This window comes from Chelonoidis abingdonii, chromosome 7 (genome assembly GCF_003597395.2).
Source record: "Chelonoidis abingdonii isolate Lonesome George chromosome 7, CheloAbing_2.0, whole genome shotgun sequence".
NCBI lineage: Eukaryota > Metazoa > Chordata > Testudines > Testudinidae > Chelonoidis > Chelonoidis abingdonii.
Window position 1 is genome coordinate 88,765,311 of NC_133775.1, and position 23,605 is coordinate 88,788,915.

At 41.9% G+C, this 23,605-nt stretch overlaps 1 protein-coding gene across 4 annotated transcripts in view; it reads right to left on the reverse strand.

Moving 5' to 3' along the window:
• The window catches only part of HTR4 (5-hydroxytryptamine receptor 4), a 241,880-nt gene that overhangs the window by 102,362 nt on the left and 115,913 nt on the right, over positions 1-23,605 (reverse strand). For all 4 annotated transcript variants that reach the window (XR_012656299.1, XM_032794387.2, XM_032794386.2 and 1 more), the window contains exons 4-5: positions 20,956-21,156; positions 207-360 (exon numbers count right to left, since the gene is read on the reverse strand). Coding sequence is in view for 3 of the 4 variants with exons in the window: in XM_032794387.2 (XP_032650278.1) it covers positions 207-360; positions 20,956-21,156 (355 nt within the window). In the remaining variant the exon portion in view is untranslated. The remainder of the gene's footprint in view (positions 1-206; positions 361-20,955; positions 21,157-23,605) is intronic.

Here is a 23,605-nt window from a genome sequence, read left to right on the forward strand (position 1 = left end):
GCAAAGGCCTCATCTCCATGGCAGGCACCCTCTAGGCATTCAGCAGCACCTCTACAGAAATATCACTGAGTTTTGTAATTCAACACCTCTCTCCGTCAAGTCTCTGTGGACAGTGATATTTAAAAGGGGGAAGGGAGGAGGACACTTTTGCTGCAATCACTGAAGGCATTTCACATCAAGCAATCGAAATCATAGTTATTACTCACCAAGTCTAATATACCAATGCTATTCCAGCCTTGCATTATAGGGAGAAAAGAAATAAATGTCGGGATAGTCCAGCACCCTCCGAGCATTAGAGCAATGCGCAGTGGTGTCATCTTATTCCTGTAAACCAGAGGCTGGCAGCAGATAGCATAGTACCTACAAGGGGAAGGAGAGACACTGCTCATCAATAATGGAGATCACTCCAGGGCTTTTAAAGACAAAACAAAAATACAGTTTATGCAACCTTTTTCCTCTCCTTTTTAAAAACAGAAACAGTGTCTTGCTTTTTATAGCTGCTTTTCATCCAAGGGTCTCAAAGCACTTTAAAAGCACGAATGAATGAAGCTTCAACATTTTCCTTTGAGGGAAATCAATATCACTCTTTTACAGGTGAGGAAACTGAGGCACAGAGCAATGCAATGACTTATCCAAAGTCAGAGAGCAAGATAGTGGCAGAGCCTCTAATTTAGCACTGATCTCCTGACTCCTACTCTTGTGCTTTAGACACTGAGCCATCTTTCTCCTCTTAATGATGATGAAGAGCTAGTTCATCTGCCTTCAATGCAGCCATTATTGAGATGGGCTTTTTTTAAAACTTCAGGACAATGGACTTGGTTTTGGGGGGTTGAAGGGGATGGGATAGCAAAACCAGTATATACAAATAAACAAAGCATTTCATATTTACGAAAATGTCTTCTATAAAAAGTGACCATATTTATGCGACTCCCTTGGGGTTTCCTCTTTCTTAGCCCTCTTCCTGTCTTCCTTTCTTTCACTAGACTCTTTCCCTGCAGCACTTAAACATACAGTCATGAGGGCAGACCAAAAGTCTGCCCTGGAAAACTGATTATTTTCCATTCTCTGCCCATCAGAGAGGTTCTCTGAGAAATTTAAGTTCTTTCATACCCCTATGTGCATTTAGCATTCATAATAACAACAGGATATAGCACTTTTCTTTCATAGATTTCAAAGCACTTTACAAAACAGTATCACTATTTCCCTTGTACACATGGGGAAACTGAAGCAGGAAAGGGTGCCTTGCCATGCCCAAGGCCACTTAGCTGAGTGAGTAGAAGACTGACTCCCAGCCCTCTGTACAATCGACTTGTCACTTGGAGTTACCCATCAGCTTCAAGAGAACTTACCTACTATCTGCCTAAAAATATCCCTAAGGCACCATCCAGGCCTTGAACTCTAAGTCCATTTCTGAACTTAGTATGTGCCCATAAACAAAGCAGTGCACCAGCCATGCCACTACGCTGCAGGTTTATGTTGGGCCTGATTCAACAGGGTTTGCTTGGGCAATACTTGCCCTTAATAAAAGCTCTTGTATGATATCTTTGATCCATGGTCTTGCTGGTCTTTGATCAACAAATTGCCTAGGGAAGTTGTGGAATCTCCTTCACTGGAGGTTTTTAAAAACAGGTTAGACAAACACTTGTTAGGAATGGTCTAGTCATTACATTGTCCTGCCTTGAGAGCAGGGGAATGGACTAGGTGACCTCTCGAGATCCCTTCCAGTCCTACATGTCTATGGTTCTATGAACCTCAAAACATTTTCCAAAGCTGCACCAGGATTATTATCCCTGCTTTTCAGATGGAGACACTGAGACACAGTGACTTGACCAACGTCACTGGCAGAGCCAGGAACAGACACCAGATCTCCTGACCCCTAGTCAAGTGGTCTATCCAGGCTGCTTTGCTACAGAGGTCTCTGCAGTTTGCCTGGATTGTATTTGATGGGGTGGGAGGAATCAAAGCCAAGTGGTGTCAGTATATGGATATTGGGATGTGGACTGATACAGGGCAATATAACCACAATACCAAGGAAAGTCCCCAAGCTGCGCCTTTCACCAAGAGAACAGATAAGGAGTAAATTGAATACTCAAGTATCAGAGGGGTAGCCGTGTTAGTCTGGATCTGTAAAAACAGCAGAGAATCCTGTGGTACCTTATAGACTAACAGATGTTTTGGAGCATGAGCTTTCCTGGGTGAATACCCACTTCGTCAGATGCATGTATCTGATGAAGCGGGTATTCACCCACGAAAGTTCATGCTCCAAAACGTCTGTTAGTCTATAAGGTGCCACAGGATTCTCTGCTGCTTGAATACTCAGGCGACACAACACAATTTCTTCCTTGACCATATTAGGAGAGATTAAGCAAGCACATTTGCAAAGTGACTTTTTATGTGAAGTGTTTGATAGCTCTGCTCACAAAACTGCACTAAAATCTCCTTTAGTACATCAGCCATCCACTTCACAAACTGGAAGCATTTGCAGATGAGAACATTTTCAATTTGCTTTTTAAAGTCCCTACGGATCCAGCAGATCTGATAGCTCTGAGAAGACTGTTCCACAGCCTGATTTAACTAGACAAACTTCTTTATTAGCCTGAAAAGGGAATAGAGGACCATCAGGGGAATTGCCATAACAGATCAGAGCAGTGGCCAAGCTAGTTCAGCATCTTGTCACTGACAGTGGCAAGTCTAAGCTGTTTCAGAGGAAGATGCAAGAATCCATGCAGAAGACAATTATGGAGTATCTTGCCCATGGGGGAAGGGGGAGAGAGAGTTGACTCCTAGGTGGCAAAGGAAATGTTCAGACTGCTGTGCTGCCTGACAGGATGCTACTGTGGGAGTAACTTTTCTACTCACTGACAGGAGGAGCTGCATCTCAAAATGACTTGAGATGTCTTCTAGTGAATTTCAAGGAACCACAGTCTCCAGGATTACAACAAGCCCTTAGCAAGTAGGAAAGACATGACCCACCATTTGCAGAAAGCGTCTCCTCGTATCAGGGCATATTTCTAGGGTGGATTAGTGGTGGTTTGACAGGTATATTTCACTAGAACTGATTGAGACACTTTGACAGAATCATATTCTGACAGAACATGTGGCTCCATCAAAATCAATATACTTCATGAAATCGGGTCAATTGTCCAGGAAAAAAAGTTCTGAAAATGTACAAACATCCCAGGTTGATGTTCTTAGAATGAAACATTTTGGTTTTTTGTTTTGAAATGAATTTTAATTTTAATTTTTGTATTTTGTGTTATATTTTGAAACATTTTGATCAACCAAAAGCACTTTTGTTTTTATTTATTTAAGAATGTTTCTTTACAAATAATTTTGAAATTTTCTGTGTTTATTCCAATTTGGCATGAAGCCACATTTCAAAATCTTGAAAGCCTTCACTTCCATCCTCAGCCCAGCTCTATAGATTAATCCTCATTAACTGAGACCAAGGATATGTTTCTTCACTCAGAATATTGGGTCATCATCAGTGAAGTTAATTATGGGTGTAGCGTAATACCAATTTGCATTTATGTCATGTCTTTAACCCAAATTTCTCAAAGCATTTTACAAAGGTGGGTAATTATAAGTATCGTCTGATTTTTACAAATTGAGAAAGTGAGGTGCAGAGCAGAGACGTGAGTGGTTCAGGGTCAGAGACTGTCAATGGCACACTCAGGAACAGAATCGAGGTAGAGCTAAGTGAAAAAACAAAACCCTATCCCTGAATATTTGGCGGTTTTTTAAGTGAATTGTTCTGACCGTGTTTGCACCCTTCTAGGAACAGGTAGGGAAAGAGCATACCCCTCAAAGCACCTGATCTAAAGCTCACTGAAGTCATAGGAAAGGCTCCTGGTGACTCCAACGGGCTTTGGATCCGACATCCAATTGAACAGACGACTTCTGATGGAAAATGACCATTAAAATCACATGGAAAGGTACTGCAGGACATAAAGTTTCAGTCATAAGATTACAGACAGCTGTAGTGCAACAGCTAAACTTAGCTCCTGAGGGGGACAGTAGGTCCACATGTGCAGTGCTAATTATGAGATGGCAACGTGCCGTTTTGTGATTGTGGATCAGTGAGGCACACACACAAATGTTGAGTCACAAGTGGGCAGTGAAAGAGATTCTGTCTCAAAAGTGTAATGCCTGATGCGCTCTTCAAATCCACACACCTGAGCGCTACTGATGCTTGGGGATGTGATGTGCCTACAGTGATGGAAGAAATGTTGCTGTAGGCTGTGTCTACACTACAGGCTTATACCAATATAGCTACAGCACCAGAGCTATGCAACTATATTCCCTGTAGGGTAGATGTGTTAAATATTTACACATAACTTAACTATAGGAATGCTGTATGTATTTTAATATTGAATGGGCAATTATGGTTTGGAAGAGTTATTTTGCAAAAGCTCAGAATCAGTGCTATGTGATGCAGCAACAGTATCTGGGAACCCATGGGATAAGAACACTGCATTAAAGTAGTTACCTTAGAATAAAAAAGCCATTAAAAATAGGAATAAACCATGTCTGGCTGCCAGCGAAGAGAATTACTTTGTGTAAGGTTTGATGCTGAAATTGGCCTAATCTCTGAATGGAGGCAAGCGAAGGACACCTGTGACCATAGGCACTGACTCTGTGGGTACTCTGGGGCTCGGGAAAAATATGGAGAGTGCTGAACACCCACCAGCAGCCCCCATCAGCTCCCCTCAACCCCCTACCACCACCTCCCGCCCACCGGCAGCCCTGTGGATCAGCGTCTCCTCCTCCCTCCCCACACTTCCCGCCCAATGCATTTCGTGGCATGCAGAAGGCTGGGGAGGTGGGAGGAGCGAAGACACAGCATGCTCTGGGGAGGGAGTGCAACGGGGCAGGAAGAGGCGGGATGACAGTGGAGCGGGGGCAGGAAATGGCGAGGCCTGGGGCGGAGCTAGGGGTCGAGTACCCCCCGGCACACTGGAAAGTCGGCTCCTGTGTCTGTGCCAGTTCACTTTGGGTGCAATAGCATCATCCTAAAATGTGAGAATAAGAAGTAGCAATGGCCAGGACACAGTGAATACTGTAACCACTGTTCTGAGGGAGTTCCTGACTTGACTGCACAGGACACACCAAGCCAGACTTAGAGAGCAAACATTCCATTTCCATATATTACATCCTCAATTGCACAAATAACATAAGCCATGCATGTTAAAAGATGGTTTCCATAATGATTTCACTTGCAATAGCAAATATATTTTGTCTAATATATCCCTCTTCCAGGGTTGGATCCAATTCCCATTAAAGTTAATGGAAAGAATACTAATCAGCCTGATTCTTATTTACATTTAACATCACTCTGGCAATGTAATGGGGCCTTAGCGTAATGAGAATCAATCCTGTTTACTTTAATGGGAGGTAGTCTTGGGCCTTAATTTACTAGGGGCAGGTCTTGAGTTACTGTTAAGGACTGGTGTGAGCTTTAGGTCATTCTCATGGAGTGAGGGAATAAGCGATGCTGCAAACAGACAAGAGGGTCAATGTCAGCCTTAAAAAGGGACAAAATAAATACTTTCTTACATAAGAACAGGGTCAGACCAATGGTCCATCTAGCCCACTATCCTGACTTCCGACAGTGGCCAGTGGCAGATGCTTCAGAGGGGATTAACAGAACAATTTGGCAATTTGGAATGTTCCATCCCCTGTCGTCCAGTCCGATCTTCTGGCAGTTGCATCCCTGACCATCTTGGCTAATAGCCACTGAAGGACCTCACCTCCAGGAAATTATTTAATTATTTTTTGAACCCAGTTGTACTTTTGGCCTTCACAACATTCCATGGCAACAAGTTCCACAGTCCGACTGAGCACCGTGTATGTCTGTGATAACCAGTCAGAATACATAACCTCGTGCCATATTTACTGTACCTTATTGAGGCTGGGTTTTCCCCCATTCTCTGTGTGCTTCTGTGCTAAGGAAATAAACAGTTTGACCCTTGAGATCAAACAGGCATTTCCAGTAAAGTCATTTACTTCTTAGTGAGACAGATGGTACTACTTTGGGCACCATTTACAACAGCCTTTGTGTCACTAAGTACCAGGGACACCGAATGAGATACTTTTTTTCCCCTGTCCCTGAAGAGATGCCTACTAGTTCGGTGCTGGATGGTTGTAGCATTCAGCAGAAGCAGCTTTATAGCAAACAATTGCTGAGTCCAGACAGAATGTGGTTTTTGCAGAGAGGGTAAAAAATGAAAATAAATAAATAAATAGGAGAGAGAAAAAGAGAGCTCAAAAATCTCTCTAGCAATTAACATGTTGAGTCAAGAGTAGTAAACTGATAAGGAAATCATCAGGAAATATTTCCAATTAACCATGTTGGAGAAACTATTCATCCAAGTGATTCCAGTTGTTAGCTTTCTGAACCTTTATCTGCACTGCAGCTGACAGCATTACATTGGCTTGTGCATGTTATTAAAGGGCTATTAAAATAAAAATTAGGACTGCAAAAATAACATCATAGGTTCTCATATTTCTTCCCTCTCAGTGATTCCACAGTAATATTTCTCCACATACATGTCAAAATGTGATTTTTTTTCTAAATGCAACTGCTGCACACTTCACCTGGGACTGGAAAGTCAAGTTGGGTCCCTTCTGCTTTTCATCATCGTTATCAATAATAAAGGTTCTGCAGCCAGAACACGGATAACAATTTTACAGATGATGTGTGAGGAAGAGAAGAATCCAGCTCCCTATCCCAGGTTCAGGTCCCAACGGAGGTAATATCTTTTACAGGATCAACTTCTGTTGGTGAGAGAGACAAGCTTTTGAGCGACACAGAGCTCTTCCTCCTGACTTCCTCCTTAACTTCAGTGAGATTCATATCTGGCTACATCAGGGATGAATTTTGTGCCATATTTCCTAGCTCCCAGACCTATACCCTAACCGCTAGAGAACACTGTCTCCCTAACTCTGAAGGGATGCTGATGTACTCCGTACCATGACCATAACAGTTTGAGAGCTATAAATAAACTCTCATGCTTTGGGGCATAAGTCAATCATTACCTATCTGAGGTTAAGAAGAAACTTCCCCAAAGGGCAATTTATTGAATAAATTGTCTGCTCTGTGGCTTCTTTCACCTTCTTCTGAAGCTGCTAGTACAGGTCACCATCAGAGATGGAACACTGGACTAGCTGAACCACTAGTCTGATCCTGTATGCAATTTCTGCCATGTTCCTATGTCTCTAACCAATGGGTACTGACACGATCAGCTGAGCACATAAGATAAAAAATGAGCCTCACAAAATCAAAGTGTCATAAGAGCAAATGTGTCCTGTTCCTGCTTGTGGGACTCCCACTTTTCTGGCTGGCTACCAAACAAATCAGGCCACGAAGCAGACATAAATGCTGGTGAAGTGTGAGATGTCCCCTGTTAACAATACCTTTGTGCCTAACAGCTCTTAGTGCTCCACAGAGGGGAGACATAGATCACATTCCCTGGAAGCAGGAAACGTCTAACAGTAAACTGTGGAGACCGCAGAGAGGGATTGTGAAGATGAAGAGAAAACAGAAAGGAAAATGCCCCTTGTGATAAAGCCTCTGTCCCAAATCTGGACCTTAGCATCCAAAATTTGGGGGCTTAACATGAAACTCCCCCCAAGCTTGTACCCAGCTTGGGTCTGATCTCGCTGCCACCAACCAGGAATCAGTGCCTGGTACACTGAAGCCCCCCAAAATCGTCCCTGGGGGACCCCCCAAGACCCAGAACCCCTGGGTCTCCTATCTCAAATGGAAAACAAGTTCCTCCCCCTTGTCTCCTCGTTATCTGATCCCAGCTTCCCTCCCTGGGTGAGCCTGGGCGATGCAGTACTTAACTCCTTGAATACAAAACAAGAGGCCAATCAACCTCTCCCTAAGGCGATGCGTTCAAACCTAGTAAAGCTAACGTAAAGAGATTTTCCACCCCCTCTTCCTGTAGCCTCAACAGAGAAAAACCAAAAACCTCAACCAGGTTTTAAAAAGAAACTTTATATAAAAGAAAGAAAATACAGAAAATATAACCCACTGCATTAAGATGTCAATTACAGGCTCTGCTTATAAGAATTAGGAATAACAGTCTGATTCAAAAAATAGCCAATTAAACCACTCCAGCAATTACACCCATGTAAATACACAAAAGCACATAACAGCCTATTGCTTGGTTTCCTTGTACTCACACTTGATAGTAGAATATTAGAAAGAAGATTGGAGTTAGCAGAAAAGCTGTTTCAGTCCATAGCTGGGAGAAAAAAAGACCCGAGTTCCTTTCCCTCCAGACTTTAAAAAAATCCAGTTCTCTGATTGGTCCTCTGGTCAGGTGCTTGATTCCCCCCTGTCCACCCTTACAGGAAAAGAAAATTAACCTTACCTATCTACTTATGACCCCCTCATTTCTCTCTATGAATTTCTGCTGCAGAACACCGAAGCTGTCATGCTGGCCCAAGACTGTGCCAGGGAAAGCGATATATCCTGAGTCACGGGTGCCTGCTGCTATGATTTAAGCCAGTGTTTCTCAGGCTTGAGATGCTGCTTTGTGTAGGGAAAGCCACTGGCGGGTTGGGCCAATTTGTTTACCTGCCACGTCTGCAGGTCAACCCATCGCCGCTCCCACTGCCGCTGTTCGCTGCTCCAGGCCAATGGGAGCTGCGGAAGTGAGCATTAGGCTGGAAGGGACATACTGGCTCCCGCTTCCAGCAGCTCCCATTGGCCTGGAGCAGCGAACCGCAGCCAGTGGGAGCTGCAATCGGCCAAACCTGCGGACGCAGCAGGTAAACAAACTGGCCCAGCCCGCCAGGGGCTTTCCCTACACAAGCAGTGTCCCAAGTTTGGGAAACACTGATATAAGCTATATAGGAGTTGCTTTGCCCTCATGACCACTTTCCCCCAAAAAACCCTGCAAAACCAAAGGAAAATGAAAATACAGTGCCTGATAAGCAAACCAACCTTCACAGGATGGCAGTCTTAGTTACTGCAAAGGTGCCTTCGCCTGCTAGGCTCACAGAAGGGAGAAAGGAAAATGAAGGGGTTCTGCATATTCGTGACTCAGGCTGGCTGGGAGCATTGTGGGACATGGAAGTGGAAAGTGTAGATCATGGTGTGTGTTTGTGCAGCACCAAACACAGTGAAGCCCTGACTTTAATTAGGGTCCCTGGGCACAATTGATATACAAAAAATAATAATAATGTAACAGACACTCCTAGGCCATGGAGCATCGGTTACATTATTACTTATCCCCAGAGTTTCTAATACAATTTTGTTTGAGCTGTGCATATCTGTATACTGTGATGAGGGTTGCTCCTTAGTTACAACAGTCAGGCACTTATACACCCACCTCTACTAGACAGGCTGGTCCATTGAGTGTTCTTTGTATTTTAAATCTGCTGATGTATTGTCATGTACATATACCATGCATGTACCACATGTTTTATGAACACAGTTAGACTGAGGAAAATACATTGCATTTCCATTTGAATCAGTTAAAACAAAAATCCCCATAAAGTGTCTGGGAAAGTAGTAGTTTCTTGCTGAGAGGATAGAAAGTCTGTCACTTTTGTTTGTTTTGCCTCCATACTATCATACACCATGCCACATACAAGCAGGCTGTGTACATGGTGTCTGAACACCCTTCCATGGCAGTATTGCCTGCTCCGATCTGCTTTGTATAGCAGGCTAGGACCAATTTATGTTCACATTATCCTGAGAAGCCACCATGTTCAGCCAGCATAATACACCAAGGCATAGCAAAACCTAGACTAACAGTCACCTGCCAATTGTGCCCTCATGCCCCAACAGCCAGGAAATTCCTGGAGGCTCTCTCCATATGAAGTGCACTGGTTTATGCAGCCATCTTGTAGAACAGTCAGAGAAAGAGCAATCTCATTGGAAAACTCTTCTTTCCCACTTGCCTGCGTCAAGTACATTTTTTCTTTGCAGGTCACAACTTGTGTAATAATCTGGCTACTTAAGAAACCCTGTTCTTTGCATTTGCAGGTTTTTGTTTATTTTAGTCCAGTAAAGCACAACATTTTACACCACTCTCTCAACAAAAAATCTGGAGAAGATAAAGTTTTGAGTCAATAATTCCGCTACCATTTGAAATCTAAAAGGCAGCATCTCGACTTATTTATGCCAATGTAAAATTGGATCAACTTTTATTGATGTAAGTGGCTTCACAGAGGTGTGAGATCGTCCCCAAATTACCAGATTCTTCCATCTTTGAGTTATCATAAGCATAATTCCTAATTCTGAACCTTAGAGTCCAAAATGTGGGTGCCTGCATGAAACCTCCAAGCTTAATTATCAGCTTGGATCTGATAGTGCTGCCACCAGCCAAAAATTTCCAGTGTTTGGCTCACTCTGGTCTCCCCAAAACCTTCCCTGGGGGACCCCAAGACTCAGATGCCCTGAGTCTTACCACAAAGGGAAATAACCCCCCTCCCCTTGTCTTCTCTTTACTTCCTCCCCAGGCTTCCCCTCCGTGGGTTATCCTGGAAGATTACTGTACTTAAACTCCTTGAATTACAAAACAGAGAGGGCAATTTACCTTCCCCCCTCCTTCTTTTTCCCCCTCCCAGTCTTTCCCTGAGAGAGACCGTAATCCTGGCACAGGGATTTCTATCCCCTAGAGCCTCACTTAGAAAAGAAAATCCAACAGGTTTTAAAAAGAAAAGCTTTATATAAAAAGAAAGAAAAGACATAAAAATGCTCTCTGTATCAAGATAACAATATACAGGGTCAATTGCTTAAAAGAAAAATATGAATAAACAGCCTTATTCAAAAAGAAATACAATTTAAACATCCCAGCAACTACACACATGTAAATACAAAAAAACAATAAAAGCCTATTGTTTTTCTACCTTTGTACTCACAACTTGGAAACTGAAGATTAGAAGCTTGAAGATAGAAAGATCCCTCTCATAGCCGAGAGACAGACCGGAGACACAGACAAAGGGACACACACCCAAACATTCCCTCCCTGAGCTTTTAAAAATCTTGTTTCCTGATTGGTCCTCTGGTCAGGTGTTTGGTTCCCTTTGTTAACCCTTTATAGGTGAAAGAAACATTAACCCGTAGCTATCTGTTTATGACATAAGTAAAACAACCTCCCCTTTTCCCTGCAAAGCAAACACACATTACGGCCCCCCAGTATTCCATATAAAGCACTTGTCAATTCCTGGTCAAGAATGAAGATGTCCAAAAATGATTTCATCTAACAAAATGAAAACCCTTGTTAGAAAAATAATGGCCCTCTGGTGTCAAGATAATTATTCTGGGGAATAATCCTAAAGAGAACAGTTAATTGGAGCTGGGTAATTTAGCTACTAATACAAACAAATACATGTTGCCAAATGGAGACAGAAGACTCCATCGTAGTCCCTTGGGGGAAGGGGAGGAAATTGGCAGCAATAGCAGCAAAATATATTTATAATATATCTAGGGATTTTGTAAAGATTAGTAAAAGACACTGCTTCCCTCAAGCTGTGCCATGACCATCTGCTCTGTTATTTTTCTTTATACTTTCAGCCCTTGAATTCTGCAGCCATTGCCTTAATTTTCCTAAAGAGCAAAGAAAGTATGGAGCTGAACGCTATTATGGAACATTTCTAACATTACGTGTCATGTCTTCTTACCTTTGTAAATGGTATTAATTTACTCTACTTTGCCCTCCTCTTTTCCCCCAAGTTTCCATTCTCTTTTCACACAGGTTATGCTTCAAGTGAATGCTGTAAGAGGCAGGGTTCATTTGTAGCTGGAAAGGGGATAGGGAATTTATAGACTGATTTTAAATGGTACCAGATGGAAGGTGTGCCGTACAGTCAGATCGCTGATCATTACTCACTAGTACATGTTTAAAACAAAATAACTCTCCAAAAATAACCCACTTTCAGCAAGTCGGAAATCAGATGATTCCCCAAAGCACTATCTATTAAGCTGCAGTGTTATGAATAAGCTGCTTTCTAACTTGCTTTGAGAAGGAGATATACTGTCTAGAGGTCGGTGTGCAAGGAGTTCCTGAGTTCTAACCACAGCTCAGCCACTCACACCCTCTTTGGGCAAGTAACTTGACCTCTTTATGCCTCCCTTTTCTCATCTGTAAAAAAAAGATCAATGCTTACACTCCTACCTACATTCCTGAAGACCTCAAAATCAACCTGTTATGAAGGGGAAAAATTCTTCAGGAGACATTCCATTGAATATTACTGACTTCTTGTAGGGCACATTGCACTTTAAGGCTCCAGAACGTCATTTCATTAAGCGATTGTGTTAATTTAATGTTTGAACATTACATTAACGTTAATTAATGTTTGCACATGGCACAAAGAGCAACTGTCATTCTACTGCTCCAACACTCCCCAGATGCATCTGTTTTGCCTGAGCATTTATTTAGCAGTAGGAGACCACTATTACATGACATGTTTCTATTCCATTAACATTAGCTCTTATATACACACACATCTGTTATGCGGCATGCTGTATAGCGAACCTACAAATGTTTAGTTGGGGCAGCCAGACGACATATCCGGTGCCTAACAGAAATTTAAACTTGGATGTGGATTTAGCTGACTGAGATACCAGCCAAACAATATTGAAGCAGTGCTTGCAGGCTAGGTGCAATGACCGAGGTTATTTTGGCTCCACTGATAGGGAGCGTATGTCTGCTGTTCGCTATGTAGGTTCACAACCTGAGGTTCTTGTTGGATCCCCACCTGCTCCAGGCTATCCAAGCAGCATCAGTGGGTTTTTCCCCATCTGTGACTAGTGAGAAGTTTTGGGGTGGGACCTTGCTGTTTTTATCCTCTCCAGGGCATTCCGTGTAGGGGGCTGCTCCTGACGACCATTAGGAAATTCAGCTAGTGCAGAGCAGTGGCCCAGTTGCTTAGTGGTGCCTCTGCTGAGGAGAGCTCTACATCTGTCCTCCAAATCTACACTGACATTCAATTCACTCCCCATGCAAATGAAGAGGTTGTTTTCAACTTATAAAGCCCTAAATGGCTTGGATTCTGTCTTCCTATGTTGTGCCCCTCTTCATGTGGGGTACAAGGGCAACTGGGCCAACAATCCCTGGGTTTAAACAGGAGACAGCTTCTGGCAAAGCATCCTCATTAAAGGGCCCTTGACTCTGGAACTTGCTTCTTCTTTGGTCTAACAGAGTCCAGGTCTGCTGGTATGTAGGGCCCATCAGTTTTCGAAAAGGAGTTGGCTTGCAAAGGCATATATGAAAGGAGCTAATTGCTAGTCCTAGTAAGTTAATTGTGTTTGAAAGATTTTATTATTTCTCCTTGGTCTCTTTGTAAGTGATGTCATTGTTTTTATTGTACAGACATCTAAAGCAGGTGATTAGGCATACATAAAAAAATACTAGAGATAAATAAATATTCAGGTCTAATTCTCTCCCCAGCACAAAAGAGATGATCAGACAGCATAACCCAGTGGTAAGAAAATCTGGATTCAATTTAACACTGAAATTCTGACACATTGTGAAAAACAGTTTATTCCGAGACCATTCTGCTAGTCTCTGCATTTCTCTGCTCTTTAAATTTTGTTGCCAAGGTCATGTCATCTCTTTCTGTTGCTTCCCCACCTGAAGGCAATGCCAAACTCATTTGAGTATTTTTCAGAGACAGTAATGAAAAGAGATACAAGATTTTATCAAATAAAAGTCTTGTAAAGCGACACCTTCCGCCCTTTCCTGAAGTGATCAACAGAATGACTTTCCAAAGTGGATTCTGAGAATTAGCTTAACAATGCTATGTCCTAAAAAATATAAGTATGCCCATAAAATAAACAGAAGGCAGGGGATTTATGAATCATAGAAAAATATTGGCTAGAAAAATAAACTCCAGTGAAGTCTGAATGAATGGAATAGCAATAGCTAGAAACAATAACAAGAGAAAAGTGCTCCTGTCAAGAGAAACTTGTAAGAAAAGAGGCCCAATGAGATGTGCCAGGACATAATCTGTGTTCATGCAGAACCTAGCTGTCAGGGCTGCTGAAATACCAGTGATAAACTGTGCCTAGATGCTAGGCTGAGTCATACTCCCCTGAACAGAAATCCTGGCACTTACATAGCCGCTGTTATCTTTTCAGTGCCGTCCCTCATGATCACCTCATCTACTTGCAGCTCTAACCACAATTTCATGATTCAATATTCTCTTGGGAAAAAATGATAAATTAAACATCCACATCTTTGCCAAGAAACTTCAAACCTCAACTTTGAGAACTCACTGGTAAGAGATTAAGCAAAGGAACATTGCTCTAACTAGAGCTGTGTGGAAGATAGAAGTTTTGTTTCGCTAAGGATTTAGAGGTTTCAAAATCTAGCTTCGTTCCAAATTGGAGAGAGAACCAAAAATTTCAAAATTCTCTGGGAAGGAAAATTCTGAAAAAAAAACTTGTTTTGGGTCATTCAGAATGTTTCATTTTGACAACACTGAAACTTTTGATGTTGATTTTTATTTTGTTTTATGATACTTATATTTATAATATTTCACAGGGTATCAGAGGTTCATCAGTGTTTATTTTGTATAACACAATACAAAATGAAAAGTCATTCCAAATAGAAAAATCAAAATGTGTCATTCTGAAAAAGTGGGACATTCTGATATTGTCAGAACTTTTTTTTCTGGGTTTTTGTTCAGAACCAAATTCCAGATAAATTGACCTGATTTCATGAAGCTTTTCAATTTTGACAGAATTGCACATTACAACGTAAAATGGTTCCGTCTAAGTTTCTCCAACAGCATCCAAGTGAACATTTTGAGTGAGACTGAAGAGCTGGCTGAAATGCCTGCAGAACCCTGCAAAGATCATACTACTTAGAAACCTTTTCAAGTCTCAAGTAATGTTTGTACAAGGGAGAGGAAATAAAGCTTGCAAGCCTGAAGGCCAAGTTCCAGGTGAAAGCTTTAGAACTGTGATTAGAAATCAGAAGCTTCTCTGAGACTCCTAGATCTCTTCTATAACAACAAGTGTTGCACGCACAGTGCATTTGGATTACACAATGGTGGGTGTGTCCAGTCATTAATTACTGTTAGAATGCATGGTACGGTGTACATATTTCTTTTAGTCTGTAGCAGTCCCACAATAATATTTTGTGGTCTTTCTGCAATGATTAAAAAGAATCTGAAATGAAAATATTAAAGAATTTAAAGGAACTGGTGGAATTCTTTTAGTGGTTTCTATTAAAAATATGTGTGAGAAATGGGCTATTTACCTTTCGCTTCTGGAACAGAAGTGAAGCAACACTGAAATTTCCATCTTGCCCAACTCCAGGGGCTCCCAGATCAAAACATTCAAAACTGGCAAATTTATTTCAAGGGAGGAACACTTCCCTTGGCGTAGTCCCAATAAGGTAATGGCAAATTTAAGAGTAGAGAAATACAGTTTGCAGCCCCCAAGTTGTCAAATGGATCCATGAATCTCAGTGTTTTCACCAATTCCTAGTTCAAATTTATATTGTTTTTCTTGTAAGGGAGGTTTGGAGCAGGAGCCAACTTCTTGAAAGTGAAAGTTAATTCATCTCTACCAAAAGTCATAAAATGTCTAAGGACCACTTAGAATGTTCATGAATATCAGGAGTGATATCCTGGCTCCGTGGAAGTCAATGGGAATTTTGCCATTGACTTCATTGCTGCCAGGATTTCACCCTAGGGAGTTTAAAACACTCCTTGCAGCCCTGCTGCAGTGCTTTCACAATATCCCCTGAGCAAGGAGAGCTGGCACTATGCAGATAACACCATTACTACTGCACCTGTATCCATGTTATACCCTAAACACAGTTACACATGTTCCTCGTGTAGATGGGGTCCTACGGCAGTCTTTGCTTTCCCTTTGCTCTTCTGTCCAAACTCCTAATATGGGACGTGGAGAGGGAAGCCTGAAGATTCATTTTAATCAATGAGCTGTGTACAAGATAAGCCAAATAAGAAGCCAACATTCATATCCAAATCTTGAATGGACATGTTCATGAGGAAGTTAATGTGCTTTTGGTCTTTAATCATTTTGCCCGGGGTGCATGAATGGTTTCAGGTTTTTTAATCTGCAAACGGCATTTTGTGCACTGGATCGCCATTGCCTATTGTAGCACAGATGGGTTGGGGATATGGGAATTTCCAGATTTCTGGAAAGCTGCCAGATCACAGTGATGAGTCAGTGACACACAAATACAGCGTAGATGATGGCAGATAATGAAGAAGGAAAGTCTCATGACGCAAAGGAACACAGAAAATAGAGATGAAAAAGACTTTCATATGGTCATTTTGGTTTATCCACCTGCCATGCAGGAGTGTTCCCTGCAGCACACTCGGAGGAGCATTGTCCAATCTGCTTTAAAATGAATCCAGCACGTAGAGGGTGCAGCAGAAAGATGCTACATTTTTAAAATTGCTGTAATAAATTTAATAAAAAAATTCAGTTTCCATCACTCCTCTCTAGAGAGAGGGAGAAGACTGCAAAAGAGAGACTTAGCAAAAAGGTTACTCTGAGGTGAGAGGGCTGGCAAATTGCTTTCCCTGACTCACTTCCATACTGTTTTTATTTGTGGCAGTTTAGAAGAGTTCATCTGCATTTCACTAAACTTAGGTATCTGGCCAGAGATGTCTGACGCATCTCAGTAGTGTTGCGAACCTAACTATGGAGAGGACTCCAGTATCCACTGCCATGTGATTTCCTTTGGCTGTTCTTATAGGTGGAAAGGTTATAATGACACATCCTCTCACAGAGGATCTGCTCGCTAAAATAGGTGACTTCGTCCTTCGTCAGCTTGACAGCTGTTATTCTTGGGACTGGGACTTTCACAGAATAAATAACAGTCTCATCTCTGTAGAATCTCATTGAATGGAAACAGCTAAAGACAGCTAACTTGATTATGAATTCTCCACTCCTCACAAGCCAGAATGTCCTCTAGTCTCTTTCAGATGAGACTGTCACTGTAGGTGAGCACAGGGTTTATTGAACCCATTCGCACTGGGACACATAACATGTCGCGTAAAAAATATTAAGTGAAACCTTGGCCCCTTTGATGTCAATGGCAAAACTCATTGATTTCAATGAGGTCAGGATTTTATCCATGGAGTCAGACCAGGTAACTTTCCAGGTGAAATTCCATAATGAGATCTAAGAGGAGGGAGAGGGGCATATGTCATGCATAGACAGAAAAAATCTCATTATCCTATGGCAAGTCCAAGTACCTTTGGAGAGGAACAGCATTGCACAGTGCTCTGGTGGTCATGGTACAACCTGTAGTGGTCACTTCTGTAGCAGGTATTTAAAGTCATTTTGAAAAGAGAACCAAGATAATTACAATGCCAGAGAATTACTTGGAATTCTCAGCAGACACAGGACTTGTGCCATGGAAATGTCAGTCTCTCTGCATGAAGGCATCGAGCGGCAGATAAATGCTGTGATAATTACCAGTGTCAGACTTATTCAGCAGCCAACCTAGAGAGCTTACTTCTCCTCACCTCCCTCTGATTCAAAGCAAAGCACTTCACACACTGTACACAGAGCAGCACGTGTATAGAGAGCAAGAGAGAAAGAGTGCATGCCCAGAAACAGCAGCCTAGCATCTGGCAGTGACCAGCCTGACGACACCAAAAAGAAAGGAGAAGAGCTGTGACCTTCTGTTTCAGTCATTGCATCTCTATGTCCTAACTCTCAAACATGGATAGAATTTCAGCGCACTCATAATTCATTTAGTTTCTGAGCGCCTTCTGGTTCTTCTCAAACAATTACACCGCTGTTTAGTCTAATATTTCCCTGTGACTACATATTATGGGATTTCTCCTGGGGCTCTGCTGTTTATAACAGTTTATAACTGCCAGTGAGTTCATAAGCAGACGGTTATAAGATTTTCTAATGATTTTACTGTGGCCCATCCACTTAGGGTGGCATCCAACTCTTGGAATTTGCAAATCCCAAGGTTTCCAAAATGGTTCATTTCTCTCCATCAGTTCTGCACCTGGTCTAGGCGACTTTGACTCTTTAACCAGGAATATATATATCCTTTTTCTATTAAAATTTATTTTAAATTCTAAAAGAATAAGAAGACTATTCTACGTAAGTGATAGGTTGAAAACCACACTATATGAAATTTGCAAAACCAAGATACTAACTGTTTCATGGAAGTACAAGCCTTTTTCCTCCTGTTTCTTTGGCTGATCATTTAAATGGAATGGTCCTCTTTCTGATGACCTTACCATGTGGACTGCTGAGCACCCTCAAATCTCACCAAAGCCAATGGGAAGCTGATGGATATCTTTACTTTGCAAGATGAGGCCCTTAGTCTGGTAGTTCAGTCGGGGTCAGGATGCACCATTCCACAATGTTTAAGAGTGGTGTTTTCAAAAGAAGTGAGCACTGGCCTAGCTCTGTTTCCACTGAAGTCAATGAGTGTTTTACCAGATCAGAGTTAGGCCCATGCTGAGTATTTCTGTCTTTCTCACCCTAAATCTTCAGATAGTTATTTGAAGTACTTCATTCCAGAATGCATATACAAATGGACAATCTCAAAGCAGCTGTATCTGAATGAGCTAGGCACTGTACAAAAATGAAGTATAGTCCCTGCTTCATAGGCCCCACCAGACTGAATTCACCAGAGACCCAGTGGGGCTTGCCTTTTATACTTGTTTGTACATAACTGCCACAATGGAGGCCTGATCCTAGGGCCTCTAGATATCACCATAATACACATAACAATAGCACTGTAAATAAACACACAGAGAGACACTCTGCAATATGCAATAACTGCACTGAATTATTGTACTGCAACAGCATCCTCTGCATCTACTGCCAAAATAGTGGTACCCATCACTTTCACATGGTTTCAGTGCTTGTGCTTCAGCCTTGCGATTGGAAAAAGTCTGTTGTACTCTACTACCCCCATCTTTAATGATGAGCTTCAGATCGGTGCCTCACAAAGTGGTACTACTGAGCTCCCATTTCTGTTTATGCTGGTCCAAACCCCAGTACTTTATAATATTATATTTGTGGTATTTTCCATCATATGAGTAAGGGTGGCAGTTGCCACAGAGAAGTTGTAAGATTAGGATGAGGAGCTGCTACCTTCCAGTTGTCCTCTTTTGACTCCCCTTCGCTCTGTTAACTCCTTTAACCCTCTTGCGGAGTAGACACAAGAGCCTGGGGTCTAGATTAAAGGAGTAAAGCCTTGCTCTTCAAAGAGAGGCAAAAAACCCATAGTGAGGAGAGATCCCTTTTCACTGTTGATTGTCTCAGAACTTTTTTCAGGAGGAAGCCGAATGGCCTTGGTGTTCTCATGTCTGTATGACCCACTGGGTTTAATTAAAGGCTGGAGGATTTAACTCGCTAACTTGGCAAATGTTTATCAGGAATTTCAATTTTCATAGCTCAATGCCTAACATCTGCTTGATTGATAATCAGCTAAAAATGGAAGTCTGTGAACTGCCCTGAGGTAATGAACGTCTCAGGTGGCACCCTCAGATTTAATGCTTCATTTTCACAGGCTAGCTATCTTGAATTCCAGGTCGTGTTCCAAGACAGAAAATATGTCTTGGCTATCAAAATATCCTCTTCCATTTCATTCAGATACACTATTACTTCATTTGCCACTCTGAACTGTTGCATGGGGTTGCTGTGTAGTGTTAAACAGCTGCTGTGTCCCACCGCAAAGAAAAGCTGCATTTTAGTGGTGAATTCAGCGTATTAAATATCTTGCAAAGTATGTAGGTGGCTTTGGAATCTTTTGACAAAAGACTACATAAATATTAGTTGTCCTCACAATTAGTTGACGTTAAATATTAGTTGTCATTAAAATCAAAAAAGTTCCTCTCTCCTTCTCAGAACGTAGAATGCAAAACTTCACCCTTACTTATTAGTACATCTGGTCCAAAAAAAAAGAAATCTCAAAATATTTTCTGATGAAACCACAATGAAACTTTTTATACAATGTTTTTCATTGAGGTCAAAACAAATCTACGGTAGTTTTTCAATGAACAACTGGAAGTAAAAAATCAAAACATACTTTCTGGAGAAAAAAATGACAGTGAAAAAAGTTTTGGTTTTCAGGGAGGAGTTTATTTTTTGTTTTTGTAGAAAAAAATAATTTCTTTGCAGGAAATTTTGAAAAAGCAAAAATATTTCAAAATATCCTACCAAAAAAATTGCCTTTTTTTTTTTTGTTAAATCAGCTGTACTTATTAGCAATCACCACAAGTGAAGTTTAAAAGTGACCAAGGATGTCTTGGAATAACAAGCATTATAAACATTATGTGCTGCTGTGTATTTTTTTCTACAATCTAGTAATAATATGCCAAAATATATCATACATTAATATAATTTTCATCTGGTTATACAGCTGCTAATAATAGAAATAGCAGTACTGAATGCACTTTAAACATATGTCAAGGAGACGGCACTGTGAATATAAAGCTGGATAGTAATTTGGTGTATCTATGCCTGGGGATGTAAGATTCATTATAATGAAATCCAGCCTCCAGACCAATACCTGATACTTCAGAAGAAGACAAACTCCTACTAAAAGTGTACCAAGTGCTGCACCAAGAAGGAAAAGCCCTTTGTGGCTGCTGGGAGTCTCTTCTGTAATACATGTTTTAAATATCTCTTTTTTAAGAAACAGAGGACATGGTTCTTGCAAGATACTGAGTCAGAACCTCACCTCCTGAAGTCAACAGAATTTACACTAGCGGCGATGAGCTCACTCAATATAAATAATACCTTTCTTCAACTCTTGTTACACTGATGAAGCTTCAGTGTGCTCTCTCCATTAGCTGCTACAATAAGATGTTTACAGCTGTGCTATACATTATACAACCTATTCATACATGCCTCAGAGCTGAGAAAGAACCCTTGGATATGTTACTTTTTCTTAAGACCTAGTGGTGTCCATCATGACAAAACAAATGGCTGGCAAAAACATGTACCTATACATGTCTTTCTGCTCATACCTGTCTAGGGAGATACAGCACAGGTGAAGGATTGATGCTGTGGTGAGCAGGACATCTAGAGATGTTCGGACCAGGCAGAACATCTCTCCATAAATCCAGTTATCCTGAACCAGCTCAATAGCTCCAAAGGGCATCACCAGCACCGACACCAGCAGGTCCGCAAAGGCAAGTGAGACAATGAAATAATTGGTCTTGATTTTCCTACAAGACATATATTAAAAAAAACCTCAGTGGGACTTTTCAAAGCAGGACATCCCATGTGCAGATAGACCCAACTGTTCTCTAAAGGGTCCTCTAACCTACCTCTGAACTATTTTAAACGGTTGTCCCTAATTACTTCCCTGGTTTGGGGAGTGATTGTTCAGAAGGTCCCTGCATGACTGCATGGGTGTTTCTACCTGTGCACACAAAAGATGCAACTGGACATGCACATGCCTGTTTGTGTGACCAAACTGGCATGTTATATGCACTACTTTCCATTCTGTGTGTGCAGAATGCAGCACTGTGCACATATAGACTCAAGCTGAGTGCATTTTCAGTGGCTCTTAATAAAAGTTAAGAAAGCCTCAACATTTTCTCTTGTTTTCCTTGTGCTCTGTAGCCTCTATGTTTGATTTCCTCTTTATCCCACTAGTCTTACCATAAATATTAAAAAAAAAGTATCAAGCCTGGGTGTGTCCCTCTCAAACCACTCATTTCTCAAGCAGTCACGAAGAGTCAAGGCTCATCTTCTATAGCTACCAGGGTGTATTAGGGGCTGTCTACGCTTCAGTCAGAAGTGTGACTGCAGGACATAGTCATAGAATATCAGGGTTGGAAGGGACCTTAAGAGATCATCTAGTCCAACCCCTGCTCAAAGCAAAACCAATCCCCAGTCAGATTTTTGCCCTAAATGGCCCCCTCACAACCCTGGATTTAGCAGGCCAATGCTCAAACCACTGAGCTATCCCTCCTCCTCCTCCCTAGCCTTACCTAACCTAGCTTTGATCTAGCTCGTGTAAGTACTAATAGCAGTGAAGCCATAGCAGCACTGTACAAGCCCACCCAAGATTCTTGGTATGTACTTGAGCAGTTAACCCATGCTGTTACGGCTCCACTGCTATTGTCATTTGTGCTAGGTAGATCAAACCTAGCTCAGATATGTCTGCAAGTGTTGCAGTCTCACCTCTGATTGCAATAAAGTTGTACTCTTAAACACACCTTCTTCTCCTTCCCATCCTGTTATTCCCTAAGGAAAGTGGGCTCTAGCAACCTGCGAAGAGTTTCACTTGCAGAAGAAAAGTCATTTTGTTTCTGGGGAAGCCCTGTTCCATCTGAAGATGGTAGCAAAGTAGGAGATGGGGCAGTATGGTAACAGTATAAAAGCCCTGGGCTTCCAGGAGATGGGTGAGCATTACCCAACAGGAACTTCTGACGGGATAATGTTGAAGGTCTGGGCTTTCAGGAAATGGGTTGGTGACAACACTGTGCTGGAATATGTCTTCTAAGGCATGCAGGACAGGTGGAAGGAGAGCAAATGCCCAAGGAGAAGTTGGGGGAGGACTGAGAAAGAGACTTTTGTGAAACATACAGACTTTCCTCAGCACCTCCAGTGCTGCACGCAGCCTGTTAGAGCTAACCTGCCAGTATCAGGATGGGAGCTCTCAGAAGCTGACAGTCAGATGACGAATTGCTAATTAGCAGGTTCCCCAGCTATTACTCTAGCAGGGGAAACACTCGGCTTACCATATCCCTGTCCAGTGACTGAGTGAGTCTCACCAGACTAGATAACCTGCAGGCTTTATCATGGAAGCAAAGTCCACATGTATGACTTGTTTGTCCTCTTCATAAGTTGTACACTATTAGGTAACCTGTTCTACGGGGAGAATTAATAGGGTTTAATAAAACTTGGTCTCTAATTTTATTACCTGCATGTTAATCATTACTCATTTGAATTTTTCTTTCAGTTTTTAGTGAAGACAGTTGAAAAAGGTAATGACTGCATGATTAGACTCATTGGCAGAGCTGTGTTGGAAGCTCAGGGCTGGAGTAGCAGGAAGTACTGCACGTCAGGGTAGAGCTGCATTAGCAGAGCTGGGGCAGGTGGGGCTTTGGATGGAAGAAATGTGGTTTTGAAGTGCTTTCATTCAGGTGCGTGGAGGTACATTCGCAGAATCCAAAGGTTATCAACTATCACTAGAGAAAGCACGTCCCATCTTGGCTGAGGTTTTGAAAGAAATCTCAGAGGGTGCCCAAATGTCTGTTGTGAGCTGGGTGCCTCACTTCTTTAGGCTCCTTTGTAAACCCCACTGTATGCCCCGCTGCACCCTGGTAACACGCTAATTGTGACAGACCCGACTCCTGCTCCCTGCATTTTTCTGACATGTTTTGTTTAAAAGGAACTCAAAAAGGAAAGGGAAGGTGCTGTAATGCTTCTCCAGCATTCCCCTGTTTGGCTTTCTGCAAGTGATTTATCTGTTTTTGATGCCTGGAGTGCTAAAAATATAATGATTGGATAATAAAAATGATCACACTTCTGCAGTATAAATCTGAGGCCAGACACATTGGGAACAATTTCGGAGTCTGACTTTGCCATGACTTCAGTGGTAGGGAGAAGAAAGGAGAGAGTGTTCTTTATCACAATGTTTTACGTTCTTAGCTGTCTGGGTTT